Source organism: Mauremys reevesii, linkage group 7, assembly GCF_016161935.1.
Source record: "Mauremys reevesii isolate NIE-2019 linkage group 7, ASM1616193v1, whole genome shotgun sequence".
Taxonomy (NCBI): Eukaryota; Metazoa; Chordata; order Testudines; family Geoemydidae; genus Mauremys; species Mauremys reevesii.
The window spans coordinates 57,303,109-57,329,364 of record NC_052629.1 but is presented as its reverse complement, the minus strand read 5'-3'; the positions used below and the strand labels follow the sequence as shown (position 1 = coordinate 57,329,364).

The 26,256-nt window shown below is 41.3% G+C and overlaps 1 protein-coding gene and 1 long non-coding RNA gene across 4 annotated transcripts in view; both read left to right on the top strand.

Annotated features, from left to right (window-relative positions):
* The first annotated feature begins 210 nt into the window (after nt 1–210).
* RET (ret proto-oncogene) overlaps nt 211–26,256 on the top strand; it is a 129,981-nt gene continuing 103,935 nt past the window's right edge. Inside the window, exon 1 of one of the 3 annotated variants that reach the window (XM_039482464.1) lies at nt 211–339. In XM_039482464.1, coding sequence (XP_039338398.1) covers nt 231–339 — 109 coding nt within the window. In that variant the 5' untranslated portion in view covers nt 211–230. Of the gene's footprint in view, nt 340–7,079; nt 8,051–26,256 lie in introns of those variants that run through there. The other 2 variants (XM_039482465.1, XM_039482466.1) reach the window with 2 other exon arrangements.
* On the top strand, nt 11,389–15,949 carry LOC120369306. Its single transcript, XR_005583053.1, has 2 exons — nt 11,389–11,479; nt 15,570–15,949. It is a non-coding gene; the product is annotated as an uncharacterized LOC120369306 (long non-coding RNA).

Sequence of the window (26,256 nt, the reverse complement as noted above, 5' to 3'; positions counted from 1 at the left end):
CTTGGGAGTCACCTACATTGGAATGGACTCATGCAGTCATTGGAAGAAATAATGGTTACTAACCTTTCCGTAACTGTTGTTCTTCAAGATGTGTTGTACATATCCATTTTAACATCCACCCTCCTACCTTTCTTATCAGGGTTGGCTGGAAAGAAGGAACTGAGGGGGTGTGGGGTTAGTGGTGCCCTATATACTGACACGTGACACCAGAAGGCACAGGAGCCAATGCAATGGATACCACTGAGGGAAAAATTTCTGGCAACTATGCTCTGGGTGCACACGCATCTACATTGGAATGGACACGTTCAACGCATCTCGAACACCAACAGTTCTGGAAAGGTTAGTAACCGTTTTTTACATCAGAGAGACAGTGCTGGTTTCAATAAGTGCTGACACTGAAATGTACAAATAATGACCAAGAAGTGAATTAAACTGAGGGCTTTCATGTGACACTGCTGAAGTGCTGTGTTATTTAGAATGCTAGATGCTGCTTGTAACATGAAGTTTTGGAACATCAATAATAGTTTTAAGATAACACTAGTTTTGTTCCTAGCCTGATAAAATATTTATGCTGCAACATTTTGCCAAAACAAAGTTAAAAGTACAGGTGTGCCTCAAATGGTCCTTAATGGTTAATTTTGTGGTTCTTAAATGTAGAACCCACAGTGGAGTTCAGTGGAAGGTATACACAGACCTATTTGCTTTGGCTTCACACATTTATCAGTAGCTATTTTATGTTAATATTTTTGGTGGCTTCTTGGACACTACTGTGACCCAAATAGTAATTCAAGGGCATAACTTTATTAGGACACCTTCAAAAATGTTTAAGTGATGCTTACTTAGAAAGCTTTTGCACTTCTAAGGTCACTTACTAACATTACCACTGAGGAAGGCTGAGAGAGAGAATTCACAGAGCACCAAATATTAGACAGATTGGAGGATAAAACACAGGCCTGAAGAAGAGCACTGTATAGCTTGAAAGCTTGTCTCTCTCACCCACAGAATATAGTCCAATAAAAGATATTACCTCACCCACCTTGTCTCTGCAACATCTGCTGGCAAACTTAGCCACACTCTGATCATGCAACAATTTACACATTGTGAATAGTCCCATTGACTTCAATGGAATTACTCACAGTGCATAAAGTAAAGCATATGCATAAGTCTTTGTACCATCAGGCCTTAGCTGTAGAGGCTTTTTTTGGGATATATCTGGAGGCTGAGGGTTCAACCTCTGAGGATGACAAAAATTATAGTGGTTACTTTGTTCATTGTAGCTTTTTTCAGTGCATAATTGAATGACTATCTGAGTAATGGCCTCTAGGGATTACTTAAATTTTCTTGGTCTTGTTACCAGACTCCTCCTTTGTGTCAGGCTTTTGACTCCACTCTATCCATTCCTCCCACCAATCTCTGATTTTGCCATTACAAGAAAAGACAAACAGTCAAATGGAGCCAGAGGTGGAGCTGTTGTGCAGAAAACACCTTCTCTGTAAGTTCAGCCATTGCCGGCTATCCCCTCTTAAAACAAACACTCCCTTGAGACTGGTGTGAGTCCTGCTCTAAACTTGATAAGTGTATTTGGAGAAGGGGGTATTCGTAAGGAAATAGTAGAATTAAACCAAATACAGGATACTCCCTTCCACCTTTGCCACTGTTGATGTCTATGTGTATATGACCAACAAAATACTTTCAGGCATTTTGAAAACAGGAGGGTTGTGTTCTGAAAAGTAACTAAAAATGGTACCAAAGGGCTCCATATTTATCATACCTTACTATTCCATTTGCTCAAAAATATAATGTTGTTCCAACTGCCAGCCCTGAAAATTCAACTTAGGATGTGAACATTAAGGTGGATACTTTTCCCTACCCATGTATTGTTTAGCATAAAATTAATTATCGCGATGCTACGTTCTCTTTAGAAGGAATTCAGTAGAGTTTCCTAATCAATATAGCAGCCTCCATCTCCCATGGTAGGGAAGGTGTGTTTCTTACAAATAATCACCTGAACACAAAGTGTGAAATTCTCTCTGGGGGCTTGGCTACTCTTGAGAGTTGCAGCGTTGGTGGAGGCTTTCCAGCGCTGCAACTTAGTAACTGTCCACACCTGCAAGGCACATCCAGCGCTGCAGTGCTGGCTGTACACCTGGTCTGCTTGGGGTGTAATGCGTGCAGCGCTGGTGATGCAGCACTGCTCGTCAGGTGTGGCCACACACCAGCGCTGTTATTGGCCTCCAGGGTATTAGGAGATATCCCAGAATGCTTTTAACTCAATTACTCTCTTTGTTTTGTTATGCAGACTCTCTATGTTTTGCTGTGAACTCGGGGCTCCGGGAGCTGCTTATCTAAAAAACAAACACAGCTTCTGTTTGCTGTGATCAATCTGTAAATGAGATAACCCCTGTGAATGAGGCAGGCAGGGGAATGAGTGTTTGCTTGACGAGAGAAACAGCTGCTTATCTGGTCTGCAGGCTGTTTGCAGTTAAGAGTAAGGGGTCGGGAAAATTTTCTGATTTTGCAAGGTAGGGAGCTGATACACAGTGTAGGCTCCAAAAATCCCCTCTCTCTCTCCCCCGCTCCATGTCACACTACACCCCACCCCCCTCTTTTGAAAAGCATGTTGCTGCCACTTGAACGCTGGGATAGCTGCCCATAATGCATCACTCCCAACAGCGCTGCAAATGTGGTCACACTGCAGCGCTGGTAGCTGTGAGTGTGGCCACACACCAGCGCTTTCCCTACACAGCTGTACGACCAGCGCTGTAACTCCCAGCGCTGCAACTCTCAAGTGTAGCCAAGCCCTCAGTAAATGTAGAGTAACTCCATTGATCACATTTAGCAAAGTACTGTTTCAGCATAGCACTTAAGCGCGTAGTTAAGACCCTTTGTTTTGCGGAATAGGGAAGGACTTAAGCATGTGTTTAAGTGCTTTGCTGAATGTGAGTCTTTGACCTAATTCTATGCCCATTGAAATCAATACAAAGACCTCTGCTTACTTTAATGGGAATTGGATCAGTGCCTTACTCTGCAGTACCTGAGAGCAGAATTTAGCCCAACAAGGAGGAAAAAGAATGCCGAAGAAAGAGTCCCTTGCCTTCCAATAACACAGAATTAGGTGATGAGTGTTTAGAGTTGAGGTTTTAGCCAGTTGTGAAAGACAGACATCTTTCACTTATACTCACAATTGTACCTTGTGGAAAGTGTAAAATGTGATGCTTTGTTAGCTGTTCCCAGAGGAGCCTTAACCCTTCTTGTTTTGGGATAACTTTTTTGGCTGGTGTGTTGCAATGCTGAGTAATAAAACCATCTATGTGGCTTTTACAGGAAGTCCTTCTGATCACACAACAGTGCAAACCAATGTTTTAGAGTAAAAACTCATGCAACTTACATGTGCTAAACATTTGAAAATATTTATTGTTGGAACATATCATTATTTCATTAAATATAATTATTGTATCAGGTACACAGAAAAATGGGTCAGTCTCCTATTTTAACTGTGGCTGAACTAGAAGTGATTTAACCTACTCATAAAGGACTTAATGGTATTTCTATCTTAGAGTGCAAGGATTGAGGGATAAACCAGAAATTAGAGATGGGTAAAGTCTGTTAAGTCATTCAGCCTATTTCCCTGTTAAAACAGGTTTGAATGTTGAGTCAGTGTTCAGGATGAGATTTTAATCATTCAAAAATCTGGGAATTCAGAGAAAAGATTCTCACAGCAACCTTAACTCTGCCCTCTTGGGTGACTATCATGACAGTTTACACAACAAATTGCAATACAGCCAGCTTTGAAATGGAGCCTGTATCTGGCACAGGAATGCGTATTTGGCTGCAGTTGTTGAGATGCCAGGAGAAATCTGAAGTCATTGAAATTCTTCCAGGAAGTCACTTTATGTCCTGGATGGTAATTGATATTTTTTCAGTGCAGATGATATTGCTTTATTTTAGATGATATCAGAATTGATTTGTGTTAGTGTGAGCTTTTAAAAATATGATTTAAGGTAAAGCTCAGCTTAAAGTAAAATATTTCGCCTCAAAGCATTGATTTTATGCTAAACTGTTTGTTGTTTTCTATACATCACAAGTATCCTTCCCTGACACTGTTTCTTACTTTCTGTCAAGCTACTCTAAGGACTCAGTTCTTCATGGACTTATGCATGTGAGTAAAGTTACTCAAGCTTAAATTTTGCACAATTGACCCTTATGTTTATAGTCTCATACTGACCATCAAGTCCCCTCCCTCCGTACTTCGAACTCAATTCATTTATAAAACTGGCTAGTGTTGATCTCCACTCCATTATTATCCCTTTCTGAGCCTGGGTTTGTGTTGGTTTTTATTTCATGTCTGATTTCGATGCCAATCCGGAAGTCATATGTTCTACATGTACTACATATTTAAAAGAACAACTAGAAGTGCTTTCACTAATTTTATTGGAATAGTTTCTTCTGTAAAGTCAGGAGCCCTAGTTGCTGAATCCATATATGCAGAGATCAGAGGAAGATAAATATCAGTTTAGACCATCCCTAAATTAATCGAAAATAGTTTTGCTAGACATAAAAATGGCTCGATAAAGTACTACACCACTGTGTTTGGTCTCATTGAAAAGAGGGAATCTCTCCTTTCCAATGATACAAAGATCCCATTGCTGGTTCTGCAGGGTTGTGAAGATCAGCTCTTTAATCTTGCTGCAGGTCCAGGTTTGACTATTGCCCATCCTACACTTCACAACACTGCAACCGTGGAGGAAAAACGCCATACTTGAGAGAAAGGTAGAATATTTTTTCGGACACATTGAAATATTATTATTGCAATGGCCTGGCAGATCAGATGAAAGAAACTTGGTCATGTTAAAACAAGTAGCCACGATTTGTTCCTTACCAAGTGAGATCAATGTGTAATATTTCTACACTCTTTGCCATTGTGTACCAGGATTCCATTGCTAAATTCATTGTAATTGTTTATATGTAGGTGCGTGTTGGAGTGGGCTATCATTAATCTGTTAGTTCCGGAGTTTGGGGCGGGAGGAGAGGCTAAGTCAACTTTTCTTATCTAGAGTGTGAAAGAGAAATCTTACTGTTTAGTCATGGGAAATGAAGATGCTTGAAGTGTGGCTGGGCAAAGTTCCAGGTTAAATCAGTTATCCCTGGCCCCTCACACCAGTACTGGTGAAAAGGAACTAGCTCCATCCACCACATAATATCCACCACCCCTGATGTACAGAAAGAACGAATGGAGCGATATTAACACAATGTTTCTCATGAAGAATCGGAGTGCAAAGGCAGCAGGTAATAGACATCAGATCACCAACTGATAAGCTGGTTATGAGAAACCGACAACTGTTGCAGAAGCCTGGCTAGCTAAAGCATTACTGGAACAAATGCTAGCTTGCTGGTAGGGCAGACAGTTCTGTAGTCGTCATCTCTGAGTCAGCAGCAGTGTCCCTTGGCATTGTTCTTGGCAAGCTAGGCGGTGCATGAGAACACAGCAGGTTAGGTAAATTTCCCAAGAGAGAATGGAGGGGCGGGGGAATCTACGAGCCGTGGGCTGAAAGGCACTGGATGCTGATGGTTAATAACAGTACAGTTAATAGCATTCTGCTGGATTTACACCACCCCCCAGGAGTAGGATGCTGGTTAGAGACGTGGGTTTCTTCTCATTACGCCTCTCTCCGCTGCTTGGTGAAGTGTAGTGCCGGCTCTCTGACTGGCACCTGGGGATAGTCTTGATGTTGGAAATGCCCCATTATTAAAGTAATCGACTTTGAATATCGCTTCATGGGTATCCGGGCATGAAATGGACAAGTGTATGCCCATCGCGTGTACACCGATCTCTTCCCCCCCCCCTCTAGTCCCCAAAACGGAGCCCAGAAGTTACTCAAACAGTTACCGCCAGAAAGTCCTCCTTGCTTTGATGGCGGAAATAGCGCGGCTGTTTCCAAATCGATTTTAGAGACCCCTTTCCTGGGCAAGATTGTTTTAAATTAGCCATGACTGCAATCAGATTGCGTGTCTTGTCTCCCACATCTCGAGTCTAGGTCCCTGAGGGGCTGCACTCTGGGGCGAGCGGCTGAGGCGGAGAAGTCCTGGCAGTCTGTCCCCTGCCGGGGATCGCTGTAACGGGGGCTTGGGCGCGGTGCCCGGTGCTGTCGGCCAGTAACACAGCCAGCAAATAGGAGCTCAGCTGTTCCGTGCGGCGTTTTGTTTGCAGTAGCTGAGCAGACTAATATGTTGTTAAAGGGTCTTCGCTTGCGGTTGAAAAGTGGCTTTTCACTAATAAACAGGATGAGCGCGTTCTGGGTTACTTTGGTCGCTTGCCAGGTAGAGATCGCCTCTAACAGCATCCTCCTGCCATCAAGCAAAAATATCTCCTTTCCCAAGGATTAATTATTCAACACCTTTAATGTATGGGGGAGGAGGGGGCCTCTTTTAATTCACTATTTTCATTACCTTCGAGTTGCTGACGCGAATTGTTCCTCCTTTGTGTCTCACACCTGGTTGGTTTATTTTGCTTTATCTTCCTTCCTTCGCGAATCCTGTTCTCTCCTCCTTGTCATCCCCTGCAGAGCCTTTCCTTTATGATCTCCGGCCACTGCCTTGCTTAGGGGATGCCCAAACTCCCCCGGCCCCTGGGGCTGGTTAGCTGTCACTCGCCACGCACTAGCGAGCCCCTTTGAACCCTCCTGACTTACCTTGCAGCTACCGGCTCCTCTCTTTCGATCCCTTTTCAGTTTTCTTCCGTCACTAAGAACTTTCCCCCTCTGACAGCCCCCCCTTTTTTTGGCAAGACAGAGCCCCTATCCCGTCTCTAGGGTGACCAGACAGCAAGTGTGAAAATTCGGGAGGGGGGTGGGGTGTAATAAGTACCTATATAAAAAAGCCCCCAAAATCGGGACATCTGGTCATCCTACCCTTCTCTTCTCCTCTGCCCAGAGGATGCTGTGGGTGGATCTGATAAAACAGCATCTCCTTGAGATCTCCCCCCCCCAACCCCCCGTGTCGCTTTCACACTCCTCCCCGCCGGCTGCAATTTATTCATTAAGAGGAGAAGAGCAAGCAGTCCATTTGCTGCTGGGGCTGAGTGATTCACAGCTCTACCGCCAGGGGAAGAACCCCTGCCTGCACCAGCAGGCTCATTAGGAAATCGGCAGCTCCACCAACCACCAGGACCAAGCAAACCCTTTCTGCAACTTCCAGCTGCGAAATCCCGGCTCACCCAGCCCAGCCGACCCCAGGCTGCAGCTCCTCCAGCACCGACTCGCCTACATGAGGCTGATGGACACGCAATAAAACCCCAACCAGCCGGGATCTGGCTAAGAAGAAAAGCCACCTCCCGCCACTGGTCAAGATCCCGCAGCCGGTGGAGAGTGTTAAGCATCGTGTTCTGCAGGCCATACCCTCACGCTGAAAGTTTAGTGGCTCTCTGGAGGATCAGTAGCCTGGACATCCAGAGGCAGCACAATCAGTGGCCGTTTCTCATCGTGTCCCGCTGGAGGAAGGAAACTTACCAGAGCCTGGTTCTTGTCCTCTCTTTGAGTCAGTGGCTGAACAGGAGATCCAGGACAGGTCTTCATTGCAGCCGAAGGCACCACGAGACAGAGTTTGTCAATTCTCCTAGTCAGGGGAGAAGAGACAACTCTGGCAGCAGGACTTTAAAATCTGCCCAGCTAAATGCAGGCAGCATCTGGTTAAGCAGAGCTACCACTACCGGGAGGTTGAGAGAGAACAGCCTAGCACCATCTGAGCAGGTTCACTGCAATCTCTCTCTCCCTCTGTGTCTCTCCCTCTGCCTTTCCCTAGCATCATTATATCACCGCACTTAACAGAGAGTGAGCACAGAGCTGAGAAACCCCAGACTATGGGTCAGCCCGATTGAGGAATTACGTGCTAAAAAGACTTTCTCAATTTACTGGAAAGCTTATTGTAATCATTTGAAAATAGCCTGGCCAGGAGTACTCTCAGCATCTAGACCCTAGGGGGGAAAATAGGATTATTGGAGGGGCAAAGATGCCTTTCACTGGGTGGATAGTAGGTTTTCTCCTCCTTTGTGAAGGTAAGTAGTTCTGAACTAATCCCTCCAGGAAGTTTGTGGTGGTGGGTCATCAGGGCTGCTGGTGGCTGATTAGGATGAAAAAAAAAAAAACCTTGCCCCCAAATATAAACAAGATAGAAATAAATCTGATATATTTGCTCCACGTTTTTAGGCTCTAAAACTAAGTTACAGCAGATGTGTGTTTCCTTGTTCTCTAAATTTATGATGTGAAAGCCGAATATTAAAGTGTTTCTATTTTAAGGTTCTGAAAGATTATTCATTGTTCCCCCCCCCCAAGCTTTTTACATCATCAAATTAAATTGGGTTTGGGTTGATAAATGAAAAGGATTGAAAGATGAAAAGTTATTGGCTCATAACATAGCTGATGCTTTCACAGCTGTTAAGTTTCTAAGGCAAACAGAAAATCTCAATTGATTAGACTCTGCCTGTTGGTATGCATACTTCCACCTTTTCATGTTCTCTGTATGTATAAATATCTCCTGTCTGTGTGTTCCATTCTATGCATCCGAAAGAGTTTTTTAGCACGAAAGCTCATGCTTAAAAATAAATGTGTTAGTTTTTAGTGCCAACAGTACTTTTTTTTTTTTTTTAAAGAAATATCTCTTTCCCATCCATATGGTCGTGTTTGCCAAAGTGTTTCTGATGTTTACTTGAATAAATCAAAGTTGTTGTTTTGTATAGAACTCCTTCAGTGCTCTCAGGGGGCCAGGGCACAGTTGAACACATTTGCCAAAAAAAACACCTTTTTAAAAAAAAAATAGATCACTGGTTGATTTAAAGGAGAAGAAAGTGAGGTGTTATGTTTTGGTGGTTGTGATTTCCATCCAATGTATCACTTGTTCCTTCTCATTATTGCTACCAAGCTAAATTTAATAATTATGATAAATTCATCCTTAGCATCTTAAATTGTTCTCAAAGAGACTTAAAAGCTGCATTTTTTCTCTATTTCTTACTCTTAACATGAAGACCCTTTGACCCTGTTCCCTGCCCTTTTGATCTTCCTACATTATTGTAAACATCTACATGTCTTCAGATTTTTCCTATAGTTTTGCTAGTACCTAAAAACAAAGATCTCTGAGAAAAAAAATGGGTGGAATGTGTTCATTGAGAGTCCAAAACCTCATGTAGCTTTTTATTTTTAAAAAAATGAATGCAATGGCTTGCACCGCACAGATCATTTTACTGTGAAAAGATTTAGACATAATTGTATTTTAAATCTATGATATCTTTTTTTCTTTTAGCTTTTGTTAGTTCTGGCTAATCAATTTTCTTTACACTTGTGGTAAAGTTAGTAATATTCTAACCTGTCTTTTCTTTGTCTTGATGGTATTTCCCATATACGTGCTTTGGGTAATAGATTGTATAGTTCAGGTATTCATTTGAAAGTGTTTTTTTATTGATCCCTATCCAAGTTGAATGAATAAACTCGCTGTCATTAATGTGATAGTGGACCAAATTATGATGACAAATAGCAAATGTTTGTGAAGTTTTGTGCTCAAGATTTTTCTGTGGTTTCATGTATTTTACTCTTGCCTTCAATTTTTTCCTCTTTTTTTTTTTTAATGTGTGTGTTAAAACCATTTCCTCTTTAAATATCAAATCACCCTTTGGGTTTTTTTTAAGTAAATCCATAAATAACTAATTTCTGGATTCATCTATATTATGGAAGTAAGTGATCAGACTCTTTTATGTTGGTCTATTTGAATAAAATAGTCTGCTGGTTACCACCTGTATGTTAAGCTTTCTCTTAGTCAGGTTTGTTATTGCAAACATTAATGTTTGTTTTTTGCCCTCTGTTTTGACTGATGTTCTTTGCTCCTTCATAAATACCCCAGGAAGATTTGGGTGACTGACGCATTTTGAAGACTCTTGTTCAGAAAAACTGTCAAAGCAATTTAGGGTAATTATATTCGTTGTGACTTCAAGAAGTCTAGCATATTAGCAGTGTGAAATGGGTGTCTATGGCTGGAGCGAAAGCACTGTTTCACGTTGTGCAACAGTGTGACACCAACTCCTATTTATGTCACTTTAAGCTGAGTTCATAGTGGTAAATAGTTATGTCTTGGATGTATGAACAAATTTCTCATAAGTAACACAGGGAGCCTCAACCCATTTAGAAGCTGAAATGCTCCTATCATGATGCTGTGTAAATTTTACATGTGCTGGGGGGTGGCAGGAGCGGAAAACTGGTTAATTTCTCTCAGATTCTGTTGCAAAAGATAAGCACAGACACTATTCTACAATAAAGTGTTATATTTTTATCATGGGTTGTGAAGAAAGCGCATCTCCTATTACCTGTGTAAAAACTCAAGGTTATCAACACAAAGAAATAAGCTTTCACTCCGATCCTCTTAATGCATGTTTGATTTATCCATAGCTGTGAGTGTCTGAAAGCTTAAATTTGTAGATGTTCAATGAACACATGTGCACACTTGAATTGTTAACCCAAAGATTTCTTTAATTTGAATAAAAATGTATTTTGCCAAGTGACTTGGGTTAACTAGTCTGAGTATCCTGCTAGCAGAAAAGATTAGGATTGGCTCCCCTGTGTTGCTAGGCTTGGGAAAGTATGGAAGACCCCTAGTTTAAAGCAGTTCTGAAACAGAAAAGATAGGATAGCTGCTATTAATTGCATCATGGTAAACAATTAGCAATGTGTGACTCTCTTGCAGGCATTGATATTGACATTTAATGGCCTAGAATTAAATAGCATAGGGATGATGTTTCTCCACCCATTTTTCTTCAGTCTCAGATGAAAAAATGCCTACTTTTGTCTTATGTGTATGTTGTAAATATTTTCCAAAAGTTTTACAAGTCCACAGCTGTTTTGAGGCTATAGAATGTTCATATGCACGCTACGTGATTAAGTTGCTCTGGGCTTTTTTGATTGGTTTCTAAAAGTTCCTCTTGAAGTGATTAATTGGGAAAATGGGATCTTCTTCAACTAAGGATACTCTGGGTGAATACCATAATTAGCCACTCCAGGTTCTGTCTTGTGTTAAATATAGTTTTTATTTCTAGAAGGAAATGGGCATCTTGATACTTATTGCCAATAGACAGATTAAGTTGTGCAAGCCTTACAGTGTAAACATGCCTCATAATGATAGAAAAAATGCTGCAACATGGGAATACCACAGGTGGAAACAACGAAAGTTCTTGTGTACAAGCCATTTAAAACATAATTTGTTTTTTAGATTGCTATGATATAAAACTATAGATGAATTTAATGGTTTTGGTATTCAGCTAAGGGCTGAGCTGTACTCAATTGATTCTTATGTGCAGTTTTATGCTCTTAGATTTATTGTTAATGCTTTATTTTGACTGGCTGCAATTTATAGTAGATTCTGCTGAGCACGTACTTATAGAGTGAGGACAGACCTTCATAAACCAACAGCTCAAAGAAGTGACACTTTTTCAACAAAATTTCAGGTAGTTTGGGTTATATTATATGTATTTCTTGGTAGGGGAAAAATGGGTTTTCCCTGTAGATGAATATCTGTAAGTTCCCTCTAAAAGGACCCAGTATACATTAACATCTTCAGTTCAAGAAAATGCCAATGAGATCAAACTACAGAGCAGGTCATCAAGTGGCTCAAGGACCTTGACGCATATTTGGCTGCATGTCTGTGTGTGTGTGTGTGTGTGTGTGTGTGTCTCTCTCTCTCTCTCTCTCTTTTTTTGGCAGTCTGATGTTCAGGCAATATGTGATTTCCATTCTAATTTGTTTAGATTGTAACCCTGACCATAGGGCAGGAGAAAATGGAACCTGGCCCCAAAAGAGAGTCATTTCAAAAAATCGTATTCATTCTTTTTTTGAAAGGGAGATGAGGATGAAAAGGAAAGTTCAAAATGTCCTTGGTCCTAATTGCCAGAAATAATAACACTAATAGGACAGCCTGGCTCCTGCCTATCTCTTCACTTTTTTCCTTACTCTCTTTCATGCCCTGTCCCCTCCCATCCTCCAGGTTCTTCACAAGCCATGTGATTACAGTGCACCATGGGTCCAGTGTTACTCCCAGTGGAGCCCCAGAGCCCTCTGCACATATGGATCTTTGAGCCCTATTGATGTTAGAGGTCCGTTTGGCACAGAGCTCATTGCAGGATCAGGGCATACAACAAAATAGCAAAACTCCCATTAATTTCAGGGGGAAGCAGGTAAAGGACTCTGTGTCCATCCAATCTAGCTGGACCCCTTCCCTCCCCCATTCATCCCTGGTCTCACATGCCCCAACTTTTTCCTCTTTCCAGTCCCAAAGAAAATGAACATCTGCAAGGAATCCTACCAATTCCATCCCATTCCTTGTTCCCCCAATTCACTGTAAATTGTGTGCACATTTAAAAAAACATGGGTGACTAATAAATTGCACCTTTAATTTTGTAATCCATTCACATTGCTATCCATTCTTCTCTAGCTTCCTGCCCCAAATGGACATGTGCACACACATTTGCTACTCAGTGTGCTACTCTTCAGGACAAGGACATTGTCTTCCTATCAGTCTGACGAGCACTGTCAATTAGTCTGTTTGGAGCCCGCTTGACAGTGCAATGACATTTCATTGATGGGTTTTGTCATGACTGCAAGCAAAGTTCCCATGAAGGAAATTAATAGGAAGGTTTTAAAAAAGACAATATCTTTATGTTTAAACGCTGCATTCAATGGATTTTGATCAATAGAAAGGCTGCTTGGAACGTTAACATGAGCAGTTAGTTCATATGAACTATGTGGATCTTCTATCTGCATATTAGCGAATGGTGTCAGCATCCAGTTTTCGATCTGTCATATTACAATGGAAGATAATTTCACTTTTTTTTTTTCTTCAAGTGAACATACTTTTCATTAAAGGTGCTGGTCTGAAGATCTCTCACTCAAAGAATAGGTACATCTCTGGTAGCAACATTGTAAGTGTACCCCTCATCTTACCCTTTTTCTTGAGGGACCCTTGTAGGAGTTAAGAAGATTAGTTCATTTTCCATGCGCTCTAAATGGTTGGCACCTCTGTTCAGATTGCAACCTGCCCTGTTGCCACTTGTGACTGGAGGCTTTGAAAAGGCCTGAGATTGGTCCACAAAAGTCAATGAACAGCTGCTGGATGGGTGGTAAATTCTTTGATTGCTTGATGATTTTTTTTTTGCAACCTTAATAACATTCTTTGAACTTTATTAGTATGTGATATATATGTGTATATATAACGGTAGTATGTGATATTGTGAAAATAATCTGAAGGTAAGATTTCATACTCTCTCTCTTCCCCTCCCCAAACCTTTGTCCTTGGCTGCTCTGCTCCACCTAGAACTGAAGCAGCAAATAAAATATCTCATGGGTTAGGAAAATTCAATAATGTAGGAGGCCAGTATTCTCCATAGAGCTTTTCTGTGTAAAGTTCACTTAGAGCTTATCTATGCATACAATGTGTAACACTGGCTTTCTGTAGTCAAACCCTGACCTTCAGTTCTCCAGCACTAGAATGGCCAACAGTGACATTTTCTGGTGACTGATCTGAATCATTTGATTTTGGTTTTCAGGGTGGCAGTTAATCTGCCTGGTGTTGTTTATTTTTAATTGTGGTGATAATGCTGCACAACATAGCTGTGTTAGTGTAGACAAGGTCTGAAGTAACCAAGGTTGGTATTAGCAAGGGTTGTTGCATATTCAGAATGAGATACATTAGCAATGCTGTGGGGGGGAATTTTCTAATTTTCTTGGTACTTGCTCATTGCTATCCTTTGATTTGGCAGTTTCTGAGCATTAAAATCCACCAAGTTATTGTCCAGTTGTTTTCTCTAAACTGACTTCTTTTTAAACTCTCTATTTCTGAAAGCAAACACCAGAAGAATAAACATGGGTGCAGGAACAAAAGTGGGGGTGCTAAGATCTATTGAACCAAACTGTAAATCCTGTATATAATGGGAACCATTTCAAGCCCGTTGGTGCAGCGGCACCTCCCGCACTCCTAGTTCCAGAAACTATGAGAATAAATACAGTAATTGCAATAGAAGAAACATGGTTTTGTGGTTCCTGTGAAGGGCTGTGGAGAGATTAGAGTTTAGTTACCCAGCTGTGCCACAGATTTGCTATGTGACTTTGGATGAGTTATTGTGCCTCAGATTCACTTCTATAAAACAGGAAAATAATACTCAATTTATCCATCTTGTTTAGAAGGTAAACTCAGGGACTGTGCAGCGCATGATATCCTGGCGTCTCAGTTGGGGACAGTAGGCTCTACTGGAATACAAACAATTGCTCTTGAGCTGTGCTTATATCTTATTTTCCTGGAAGGAAAAAAAGTTTCCTCTTGAAATGGGTCTGTAAATAGGCTCAAAGTCTTTTAATCTGGAAGAGGCACTGAGTAGAATGTCTGTCTGCAATGGAACACAAAAGTGGTCAACTTAATGAGAGGCCTTAAGGGGAAGTTACAGTGCTCACACACAGAAAGGAAATTAAAAAGTTTACTGAGTTAATCTTTTTAATAATGTCCTGCTGAATTACCTTAGGAATCCGAGTAACTAAATCAGCTTTCTCTCCAATTGTACAAAGAAAATGGGTACAGTGCTTCTAATGGTTATCTAATGGCTTTTCAACTCATGCATTTAGAAAACTAATTCAACATTATATTTGGCTGATATAACAAAGGTGCTTGTGTTGCTCTAAAGAGTGTTTTTAATGCCCATTTTGGCTAAAAAGAGAGAAATCTGCGTGTCAGGAGGTAATAGTATTAAAGTTCGTTTGGTGGGTTTGTTCCCAGTTCATCAGAACTGAGTTGGTGGTTTGTTTACATGGTTTCCCCAGAAAGTTAGCTGCTATAAGTATGGATCTCCTCCCATTCTGCTTTCTGTAAAGTCAGTGGGGATTTTTCATTTACTTCAATAGAAGCGGGATCAAGCCCTATATGTGTGAAATCCTGACCACATGATATCAATGGCAAGACTCCTGTTGACCTTCAGTAGGGCAGGTTTTCACCTGGTATATTCTGTAGTGCACTCTTCTTGGACCAGACTCACCATTGCCCCGGAGCACCTCTCTTTTGCCTCCTACCCAAGCTCGGTTTCACAGCCCCAAGCATGGCAAGAGGGTGGCCCTGCACTGTAGTGATTGTATCCTGTCAGTGGCCCACAGGAGCCACCGAAGCAGAGGCTATCCAGTCCTGTACCAAGGGCTGAACCTATCCCAGCAGCCCCTGAGTAGAGGCTGTGCAAGGCACCTCCATTCCATCCCTGTGTTAGTGCCAGTGCAGAGATGAATGTGCCCCAACAAGTTTTGGGAGCACTGCTGTTCTTGACACCTTTTCCCTTCAGGGAGCTGTGTCCAAATATTAAAGAGAGAGCAGCCCTCTAGCTGCATAATATTCTCTATCTTGTATACCTGTTCCCTTGCTCAGCATCTACTGGTAGAGTGGTCAGCTCTTCCACATACTAATTCGTTAATATCTCAGTGCAAAGAGAAATGAGAATCAAAAAAGTGATCCGTTTGCAAAAGCTGTAATTGAAAATGGCTTTAACATAATCTTATGTCTCTTTTCAGTGCCAGCCATTGGGCCAAATTATGCTCTTTGTTCTACTGACGTAAATCCAGGACCAAGACATTGACTTTGCCCAGAAGTAACTGAGAACAGAGTTTGGCTGAACAGAATGTAATGTCCAATTGTATTACATAAACTCTGGCTTGAAAGGGAAGCTACAGTGTGCTCAAATGTAGTCCATGGCATCCATCTGTGCCCTTAAACAACAGGAGCCATTTGAAATGAATTATGTATGTTTGGATAGGGAGTATCCAATATAGAATGATTAATGTGTGCATTATGACAGTCAGTCATTTCAAAGGAGAAGCGGGTTAAAAATATGCATGCTCTAGGCCTGTAATCAAGGCTCCTTGTACAAAGAATAAAAACAGACACTGGCAAATTGGTTGAAACTATTTTATAAATGAAATTTCTATTGTTATGTGGTCTACAGCATTTTAAGACAGGAGGGCACAGTTCCTGAAGTCTAAATACTGAGGGTGGAAAACCACTTTATAAAGCAAAGTCCTCTTTTCTAGCTTATAAAATTGCATAGGTCATATTCAGAATGTAATGTCACTACCAGCAGGGAAACAGGCTAATTTAAAAAACTTTTAATTTAAGGAGTATACTGAAATAATAGATCTTGATGAAGGGAGTTCTCTTTGCTCCTTGTCTGATGCACCTACCTGCAATTGCATTGTGACAACTAAAAGGGAAAAGAATCTTTTTAGAAGAAACTTCTAATTCCGTTAATAATACTAATATATGGCACTTCTGTTGCGCCTCTTGTATCTGAATATTTGTAAAGTATTTTAATTAGTTAACCTTCCTCACTTTTTGGTGATATGTACTCTTAGAAGATATTTCAGGAAGGTATTTAAGGATGTTCTTTATTTCTAGTCACAGGGCCGTCTCCAGCTTTTTTGCCATCCCAAGCGATGAAAAAGGAAAAAAAAAAAGATAGATTGGTGGCACTTCGGCGGCAGCTCTACCGTGCCGCTTCATTCTTCGGCGGCAATTCGGTGGCAGGTCCTTCCCTCCGAGAGGGACTGAGGGACCTGCTGCCGAAGACCCAGATGTGCCGCCCTTTTCATTGGCCGCCCCAAGCACCTGCTTCCTGCGCTGGTGCCTGGAGCCGGCCTTGCTAGTCAGCAGAGCATTTACGTGCATCCTTAAGTACTTTGGTGAATAAGACTCTTTTTTGCTGAATCAATCCATTCAAAACTCCAGGAGGTAAAATGATACACTTGAAGACCACAATAAACTCAGTGAAAGAATCTGGCATAGAATTCCTGATTCCAGATTCCACTCAATAACCTTGCTGCCAAAGTGGGCAAGACCTTGTGTGGAAAAAGTTTGAGCTGTTTAAATCTTACTATCTTTGCTGAAGTTTCTCTGCCCACTGGTCACAGAGATTCAATAGTTCCAGAAGCAGCACTTTTTATCTCTCTGGGGATCAGGCTGACAAAGCACAGTGGGCACAGGATGGCAGATGGCACACAAGTTTAGTGCATCCAGCCTGGGGAAAACCATAGAATTTAAAAAACATGCTTCAGTCTTTTACTCCACGAAGGCCTGGAGAGTCGGGGGAAAATTGGCATGTTTCAGGCTCTTCAGCATGAATGTATCTTAGTTAAGCAACAAAATAAGTGTGCAACTAATGCCATTGGCTAAGGTCTTCAAAAGTGACTAGTGATTTTTTTGGGAGTGCAATCTGAGACACCTTAAAGGGGCTGGAAGGTCAAAGTGCTGAGCACTCTCATCTGAAAAGCAAGCCCTTTTTAAACTGGACCTAGTTTGACCAACTTTAAAATCATAGCCATTGTTATTTCCAAGGCATAAGCAAAGATGGGTACTCTCACTCATAGGCCTAATATTGCACCTTCTATTCCAATAGGTAGTTTTTACTCAAGCCCAGTTGACCACTCTAGGTAAGACATGGCAGGATTTGGTTCCAGGTCTTTGTATCAGCCTCCTGGTTCTTTTTTGAACTAGAGATATTTATAATTTATGGTGCAAAGCAAATGTTGTATTATTTAACATCATCTGTGCCGCTACTTAGGTGTATTTGAGTTATATAGTGCATACCATATTCTGTGTTATAGTCCCAGAATAGCTCTGCAAACAGTACTGGATGCAAATACCAAGAACCTGATTGTTTCTTATTGATTGTGACCTATTCTGGGCAGGGACAGTTGATAACTATTTGGGCAGCCTCTGGATGCTACTACAGTACAAAGAGCTGCTGCTGCTTATTTTCTGTGTACCTAGCCCGCCAATCTGGTTTGGGAGAAGGAATAGCAAGGAGAGAACATAGCTGAGTTTTGATTTTGAGCACATGGGTTTTCAAGTAATGGAAAAGAAAATGATTTTAGTGTGGAATTTTATTGCAGATTTTAATCTAACATCCCTGACGCATTCTAAACCAGAAAGTACCATAAACAGTTCTTCTTGCCTGGCTGTACTAAGATGGCAGGACTCGTCCTAAATTGCTTAGTGATAAGTCTGTTTCAGGCATCCAGAGAGTTTTTAAACACTCCTTTTTTTTCAGTATGGAGTCTGAAAAATGTATGCAAGTGTTGCCAACTCAACAGCAAATGAGGTGACCTGAAGAGAATCAAGCTAGGGGATCTTAAAATCCCAACAAGAACAAAAATCCACACACATAATGGCTTTGTTCATAATCTAGGGGTTTCCAAGACACATGATGCTGGGGGAGAACAGGCTTTTTATATATATTAGGTTTTGGTCTGGAATAAAGTGCTCTGTTTTGAGGTGTGTTCTATGTCTAGGTGATAAGTGGTTAAAGAAAGTAACTGGGTGTCAGGACTCCTAGATTCTATCCCTTTCCTCAACCAGGTCACCATGGGCTCTCAGTGCACCTCAGTAACTTGGACAGTATTTAGTGGGGCTTTTTCCATAATGCCTTGGCTCTTGGAGCCATGTGATTGTGAGAATCTCAGCTTCCTTTTTATTGAAATAATAGTTTCTAGCCTTTATAGGTATGCAGAAAAGATGGCCCAAGTATTCCCTAAAGGCTGAAAACCAGAAAGCTAATAAAAAGACCCCCCTAAATACAAACTCTGTGGATGCCTGATAGATATAACAATGAATGATTTTTAAGCTGGACTCGTGACTTATTGGGGGCCTGACTCATGATATTTGAATACTTAGGGTTGGCAATGCTGCAGTTCACCCATAGGATCACAGAGATTTGAGGTCAAAAGGAGTTGAGGCTTGCTTGTTTGTAAAATGCCCTGTTAGTACGGGATCTTTGACACAAGTTATTATAATACTTTGCTTATTAACATTGCACTTCTCTCTTTCATTCGTGCCACAGTTGTGATTGCCAAAGTCTTTGGACTGGAAGCCCCGTCATTTATAACTGAGAGAACTGCTAGTAGGGCATTTTTTGTGCAGGCCCTTTGGAAGTCATGTTGCTACCTTGGTCCGAAAGATCCTGAATTTGTTGACCCTTAGAGCACATTGCAAAGTCTGTCTTTTGCAGTAGGCTCTTGGGGAGAGTCGAGTTCCTGCTGGGACCGGGGGAAGGCATTTTTAAGGGAAGTTGAAATACTTCTTTGACCAGCTTGGGTGAATGGTGTTACTATAGAGGGTGGAGTTCCCATTGAAGTTAATTAATGGTTTGTACTTTTATAACTGATTGTGTTTTTTAAAAGATCATAAAGTGCCTAGAGCCTGAGATGGACACAGTTCTATATATCCAAATAAATAGATACATACACATAATTAATCATCAACAGCCAAGTAGCCTGGAGCCCCATCCCTTTAATGTTGAGCCAAGCTGCTGGAGTTTCCAGCTTCCAGAATGACCATTGGACTTTGCACTACATTTGTTTCATAGTCCTCCAGGCCTTTCTTGAGAGCCATTCTTGTCATGTACTGAGCACTCTGAACACCCATTGAGTTCGAACTTCACATTGATGGAGCTCAATGCCTCTCCCACTGTCCTTATCATTAGGGCAGGGAACATTGAAGGGCTTTACCATTAATCCTTGTAAATGAGCCAGATTCCCCACATATTTCCTTAACTTTGCTGCCCAGAACAATGCACAGACAAGGTGCAATGCAGTTAATTGGTAATATCTTTCTTTACCAGGGTCTCCCAGGGAGGTGGGGGCAATTTGCCCTAAGCCTCAGATCCCACAGGAGCCCCCACGAGAATATAGTATTCTATAGTATTGCAACTTTTTTTTTATGGAAGAGGCCCCGAAAGTGCTTTGCCCGAGGCCCCCTGAATCCTCTGGGAAGCCCTGTTCTTTACTTGCCATACCGTGTCTGAGACTTTGAGGAAGGGATTTCTCAAGAGAGTTAGAATTTAGATCTACATCCTGAGATCAGTCATTTGATTGGATGTTAGATAATTTCGTGTTATCATGAAAATCCTAAAAAAATCAAGGATAGGAAAAGCCTTTTAGGATGTCTGTCAATGGCGCTCAACCCTTTCCATACTGCATCCTCTGCTCACCGTTCTATGACCCCCTATTTTGAGAACCTTGATGTAATTTATCCTCTTGCTAATGCAGGATTGTTCCCTACCAATGCAGGATGTTCCTTGATGTGTGTGTATAGGTATATGTGGTTTTTTTTTTTTAAATGCTCAGCTGGTTTTAAACTTCTCTAGCTTCTAGACTTCCTTTGGGAAGTCTGCTTCACAGGCTAATACACTTAATCATTATCCAGTTTCCCCTCTAATTCCAGGACACTCCAGAAGGAAGCATTTCATTTAAAATGCACTATGCTCTGTATAACAAGTATTCGAGCATGAGCTGCTTCCGAATTATTAGTAGGGGGAAGGCAGCATATGGGAAATGCTACAGATTTAATAAATCCACTGAGAAGGAAACAGAGGCTCTTGTTTTTTCTTCCCAAGGACTTACTGGAATCCTACTTTATTTTGATTTAAAGCTGAGCTGTTGTTGCATCACCTTTTCCTACAGCAGAACAACAGAAACCCACAAACATGTGGAACTGCCATTGAAAGTGAAAGTGCTTAAGCACCTGGGCTGTGCTGTGTGATTAAATTTCATATGTCGACTTCTCAGTGCAGACACTCTCATTACATGACTGTCTCATTACATGCCAGAATATCTGATTTTTAGGCACATGCTGTTGTCTGGAAAGAGGCTTTTTAAAATTTAACAGTTGCATAGCTCGTGGGTACCACTAGCCTTACAAAAGTGTTGCTATCATGGGTCTTAATTAATTAAAGAGATGATGGGAAATAGGGCTATTCATGCATACTTTACTTGGAACACTGTAGAATACCATTTTCCTCATCTAAAGATGTACCCATCCTTAAACAGCTTCCAGTTATCACTGGGTATTACACATACGCATGCACACACAGACACACACATGCACACAAACAAAATGTGGAACATAAACCCATCATTGATTTTTAAATCTAGCATGCAAAGTGCACACACAACACCGTTTTTAAACATAGGCTCTCAATTTAAGTTGACCAAAAGCCCACAGTTCTACCACTTTCCACTAAGGCTGTTTAAAGCTATGAACTTGGAAATCTAATCAGTAGAAAAAAAAGAATGAGCTGAACAACTAGTTTCCAATATTAAACCAATTGGAGTTCACTCTACCTACCACTTTGGGGGATTTGCAATCACATTTTTTTATTCTTAAACTGCATGTCTGTGTGTCTCGCGCTCTCTCTGCTGTCAGACCTACATATACAGGAGAAAAGTCACTGACTATGCTGGGGAAATGCATGGAAATCTGGCCCTTAGCACATGGTCAAATTCACTAAGTGTTTGCTAATGTGTTTAAGAAGGTTACAGTCTGTTCCAAGGTAAAAAAACGAAAACTCTAGTCCTTTTCAGATTTTAGATAACCTGTAACAATAGTAGATGAGTAATTTTTTTTTCTTTTTAAAATAGTGGTCTCTCTTTAAATGAAATTACATTTGCTGCTGTACTTGCTGGAAAGCAACTGTATTGTAACAGCTTCATCCATCCCTTCTGCCACAATAATCTTCCCAAATGGGAACTAAATGTAAACCAATGCAGTGTTGAGTTGAAGTACAGCTGTGAATCAGATGGACTCTCCCATTTATCTCAATGAGGCATAATTCTTAAGTCTAAAGATTATTTTCATGTCATCATTGCCAACTGTTGCATTGTTGATCATTTTAGCAGCACCATCCAGATATAGCACCTACCTATTAGAATATGAAGGATACAGTGGAAAAATGAAGGCGTGGGGCAGTTGACTGCTGCCCAAGATTACTGGAATAGGGAATAAGTTCAAGCCTTTCCCTCCCAAAAGCTAATTACTTCCTCTTCCCCTCAGATTTTGGGCAGGATTGGATATGTATCCAACTCTCTAGTCCCAGAAGCCTCAGTTGATTCCTGGGTAACAAAACTCCACCTTTCCCCTACCCAGCTATCAAGACTTCCAGAATTTTCACAAAATATTTGATGCATTGGCAATATATTTGTAGCTTGTTGGCAAAGTAGGGGGTAGCCTTAAAAAATTGAATACCAGTACATTAAAAATTAAATTCCACCACAAAGACTACTCTGATCATATTGTTTTTCATGTCTAATTAAATAAAACCTCCATTATTATTTCACTCAATTCTGCTGCAGCATTTATTCAGCCAGCTGCAGAACAGTAGAACCTGGAGGCCTTACTGCCAAATGTAGAGTACACATATCACTGTGTGTAATTTTCCAAAACCTTACTTTCAACGCTGGTAGAGGGCACCAGGTACAACAGCTCTTGTTAATGATGAAGTCTCTCGGTGCATGATGCCAAAACCATCAGTCAGTACTTTCATCCATTTTGGATTATGCCCCCATAGAAGTCATTCCATTGAATGGGCTTTAGATCATGCTCTCTGTGGCCAAAACAAAGATACTGGGAATTGTACTGGACAATACATTTTTACATTTGTTGACATCTTCCTTCCCCAGCATCGTCCAAGCTGCTAAGCATTATTAATGTTGGTTTGCTGCTGCTACTAGATTGACCTCTTTTTCGGCTTAATAATTCTCCATTCTATTCAAAATTTCAGTTTCCTTTTACCTTCCTCAAAAAAGAACCTGAAATATATAACTTTAAAAATACAAATCATACAAAGCCAGGGAAATCTGAAAAGCAAAACACTTAACCCACTCTCTCCTCTCCCCCACAAACAAACCTTCTTATGATTGGTGAGAGCCAGATTGCAGAGTGACTGCAGTGTACTTGCTTATTGCATCATTGTAAAAAAAAGGCAAAAAACGCACCACACGTCTTAAATATCTCAATGAAAATGAAAAATTCTTCATTTTAAAAAAAACCTTTTCAAATGGCTTTAAAATTAATTCAAAATTAAGTCTCCCTGCAAATGGTAAAGATCTGTTAGGTCCGCCTTACAGCAGCATATTTACTTATATTCTCTTTCTGTTCTGTTTGTACAGCACCTAGCACAATGGGCTCCTGGTCTGTGACAAGGGCCCATAGGCACTGCTGGGGAGCAGGCCCTGCAGCAGTGTCAGTCTGTAGGCAACCAGATGAATGCAGCTGCCCTGTAGTAGGTCCCTGATTCCCTAAACCATCTGATTGATTGGAAGAGTCAGCAGACTGGCTCTTAAGCACAGCAGCAGTTCAGGGGCTGCTTAAAGCATTTTTCCATGGCTGCGATAGCGCCTGCACCTGTTTGTTCCCAGCCTTTCATGACACTTGTCAGGGTGTCCAGAACTGGGAGTCACTTGGTTACCTCCTCCCCCATCTCTAACAAGAGAGAGACTTGCTTGTGCTTAGCTGAGTGTCAGCTCCTTGACACCACCAGCCTCTTAGCCACCCAGACAATACTAGTCTTCTCTTTGCTTTTCAGGTTAACAAAAGATGCACCCTGTTCCCCAAGCCTCTTTTGAAGTTTTCCCTGGGATATCCTGTCACTGGCAACTCACAGAAATATCAGGAGTGCTGGAAAGTGTAGACACGGGGCTTGTTGGATTTAACTGCGAATCAGTTCTTATATAACAGGTCTGAGATGTATTTATAGTGAAAACCATCAGAAGTTTATTATCAAAGATTAAGGTTTGAGATGGTCAGGATAATGGAAACGGAAAGGTTACCTATACAACAAAATTGTAACATGCTTCCTCAAGTGCAAATGTAATAAGCTTGTTTAAAGCAATCTCTCAGCATTTCCAACCAAGATGGCAGGGATCTCTCTTTAATTAATGCAAAAGCACTATCCTTTTGCTTCCTCGGTGAAGGATAAATAGGTGTTCTTTTACCTTCTCCTTGTATCCCCCCAAATGTATTGTCCCTAGAGTCAGGGATGAGCTACACTGAAAAGCTACACTGGCACTGCGGGGGAGGGTGAAAAATCCAAACTGAGAGATGTAGTTAAGCCAACCTAGCCCCCAGCGTAGGCAGTGCTAGGTCGACAGAAGAATTCTTCCATCAACCTAGCTACTGCTAGGAGAGGTACATTACCTCCAGTGACGAGATAATCCCTCCTGTTGATGTAGCTCTTCAGTGTAGACACTCACTACAAGAGCTCAGCTACAGCACTGCAGTTGTTCTGCTGCAGTTTTTTCAGTGTAGATATAGCCTTTGGATGACACCCTCACATTTATTCCCTGGTGTATTGACTTCATGGTTCCTTTATATGCAACCAGAACATCCACTGTGTTGGTTTACAATGCTTAATTTACATGTGTACTGAGGCAGACAGGTGAATATCCATCCTTTGTCTGGCAGAAACCTCATTTATTAACCCTGCCTTGAGTCAGACTTTAGGAACGTATTTTTATCTGACATACATAACTTTTTATGTAGTGTTTATACATAAATTTCACAATGATATTAATGATCAGTGTGATCTTGGCTTTTGTTTAAGACCTCACATGATATTTTTTATGGATAAATATGGTGAAAGCAGCATGCTAGGTGTAGTGAGTTTGTCAGGCTTGTTGGGAGACACTGTTACAGAACACAGAACCCTTTGCCAGCTGACAGCAATGGGCCTCTGTGTCGCACCTTGTTCCAGTCCTGCTCTTGCTTTGTTTCTGCTTTGGACCCAGCCCTGCTCCTGCCTGGCCTTACTCCAGGGCATCCGGCTCTGGAATCTGGCCTCTAACACCAGTTCTGATCCTGGGTTCCAATTCCTGCTCTGACCACTGGGCTGACTGCCCATGTCCTGACCACTGAAGGTGGCACCGCAATACAAATCATGAAATAGTAATGATGGCTGACTAATGCTGTCTCTGATGTACACCTATCAGTGCCATCAAAACTTTGTATGTTTTATAAGTGGGAAGGAGAAATCACAGTTTCTCATCATATTGTCCCATCTCCCCAAATTTAGTAGCTGTGGCACTCCCTTCCCCCACAATCATCCTTGTGCTCAATATACAAGGTGAATGAACTGTTCTGACTTTAATGATTCTTCTGGTTCTTACAGCAAACTGAGCTGAGGGGTAGTCTGCGCTTTCAAATCTTCCCTGCCAATAGCTCAGGGTTTTTTAACTGCCCTTTCCCTGGTAGTGGAGATTATTCTATAGTGAGTTAAAGGGTAACTCATCATCTTGTGTGATGACAGGAAACATGGGGGAGCGTAAAGGATAATGGCTAATTCAAAGCAGATTGTTCCACTCCGCCTCTGGAAATCCATCAGCCCCATTGAAACTCATGATTCAGTATTTCAGAACAAACTCTCAAAGCTCTCTCACCCTTCTTCTGCCTCAATAAATTCTGTCTGTGAGAGGATGATGCAAGTGCCCTTGAACTCTGCTGACCCTCATTACTAGGGAGCAAATCACATATTATTCCAGCATGGCATTCAGAAGCCTGAAGGATTTAGGGGATTAATCCAAAGAGCACTGTCTGCCTAAGTGAGGATACAGGGTTGGTAACTGATAGGGTGATATGAAAGGCTGTATGGCGTTACCTGGAACTAGTTTCCTTGTCTCCAGCAACAGAGACCCCAAAGCGTATCTGATTGAAAGTGCACTCGCTACAAGAACAGTAATCTCCGATCTGAGATTGGACCCAGCTCATGAGGCAGAAGGGCCAGGTGGAACAGCAGGTGAACTGAGCCTTGAGTAAACACCTTTTGTTTGCTTTTTTTTGAAAACCAGCTGCCGAAAAGAACAAGGAAAATCTAACACAATAACAAGCTATAGAACCAGATTTTAAAATCTGTATTCCTGAGTTGTTTCACAGAGGTGATTTTTCTTTTAGAGATGAATCAGAATCAGAACCATTCGTCTGGCATTCCCATCCACCTCTCTCAGGTTCAGTCTCATTCTCAATCATCCTGGGTTGGTTTGTGATTCTGCTTTGTTGAAAAACCAAAAAACATGCCTGCACCAAAGTTTTAGGGGGGAAAAGGCTACTTTTCATTGTCACTTTTTTCAAACAAAAAACCCCACCAACTCTACTTCTGTTTTTCAACACTATCAGTGAGACAGGATCCAGCTATATCAGCAATCGTATCTCTTGACTTCCAAAGATAACTTCTCTTTTTTAGGACACGTCTTGCAAAAATCAGGCTGAAACACATGAGAATTTGGGATCAAAATGTTCTTTTTAAGAAGGCTTAACTGTGAAATGACCTGTCTGAGGAGACTTGGCTCAGCCAAAGACTAACTGCTTTTAGAGCAAACTGCAGAACATTCCCTCTTAAATCTTTCTGTCCATACAGGATTTTTTTAAAATTTGAAGTTA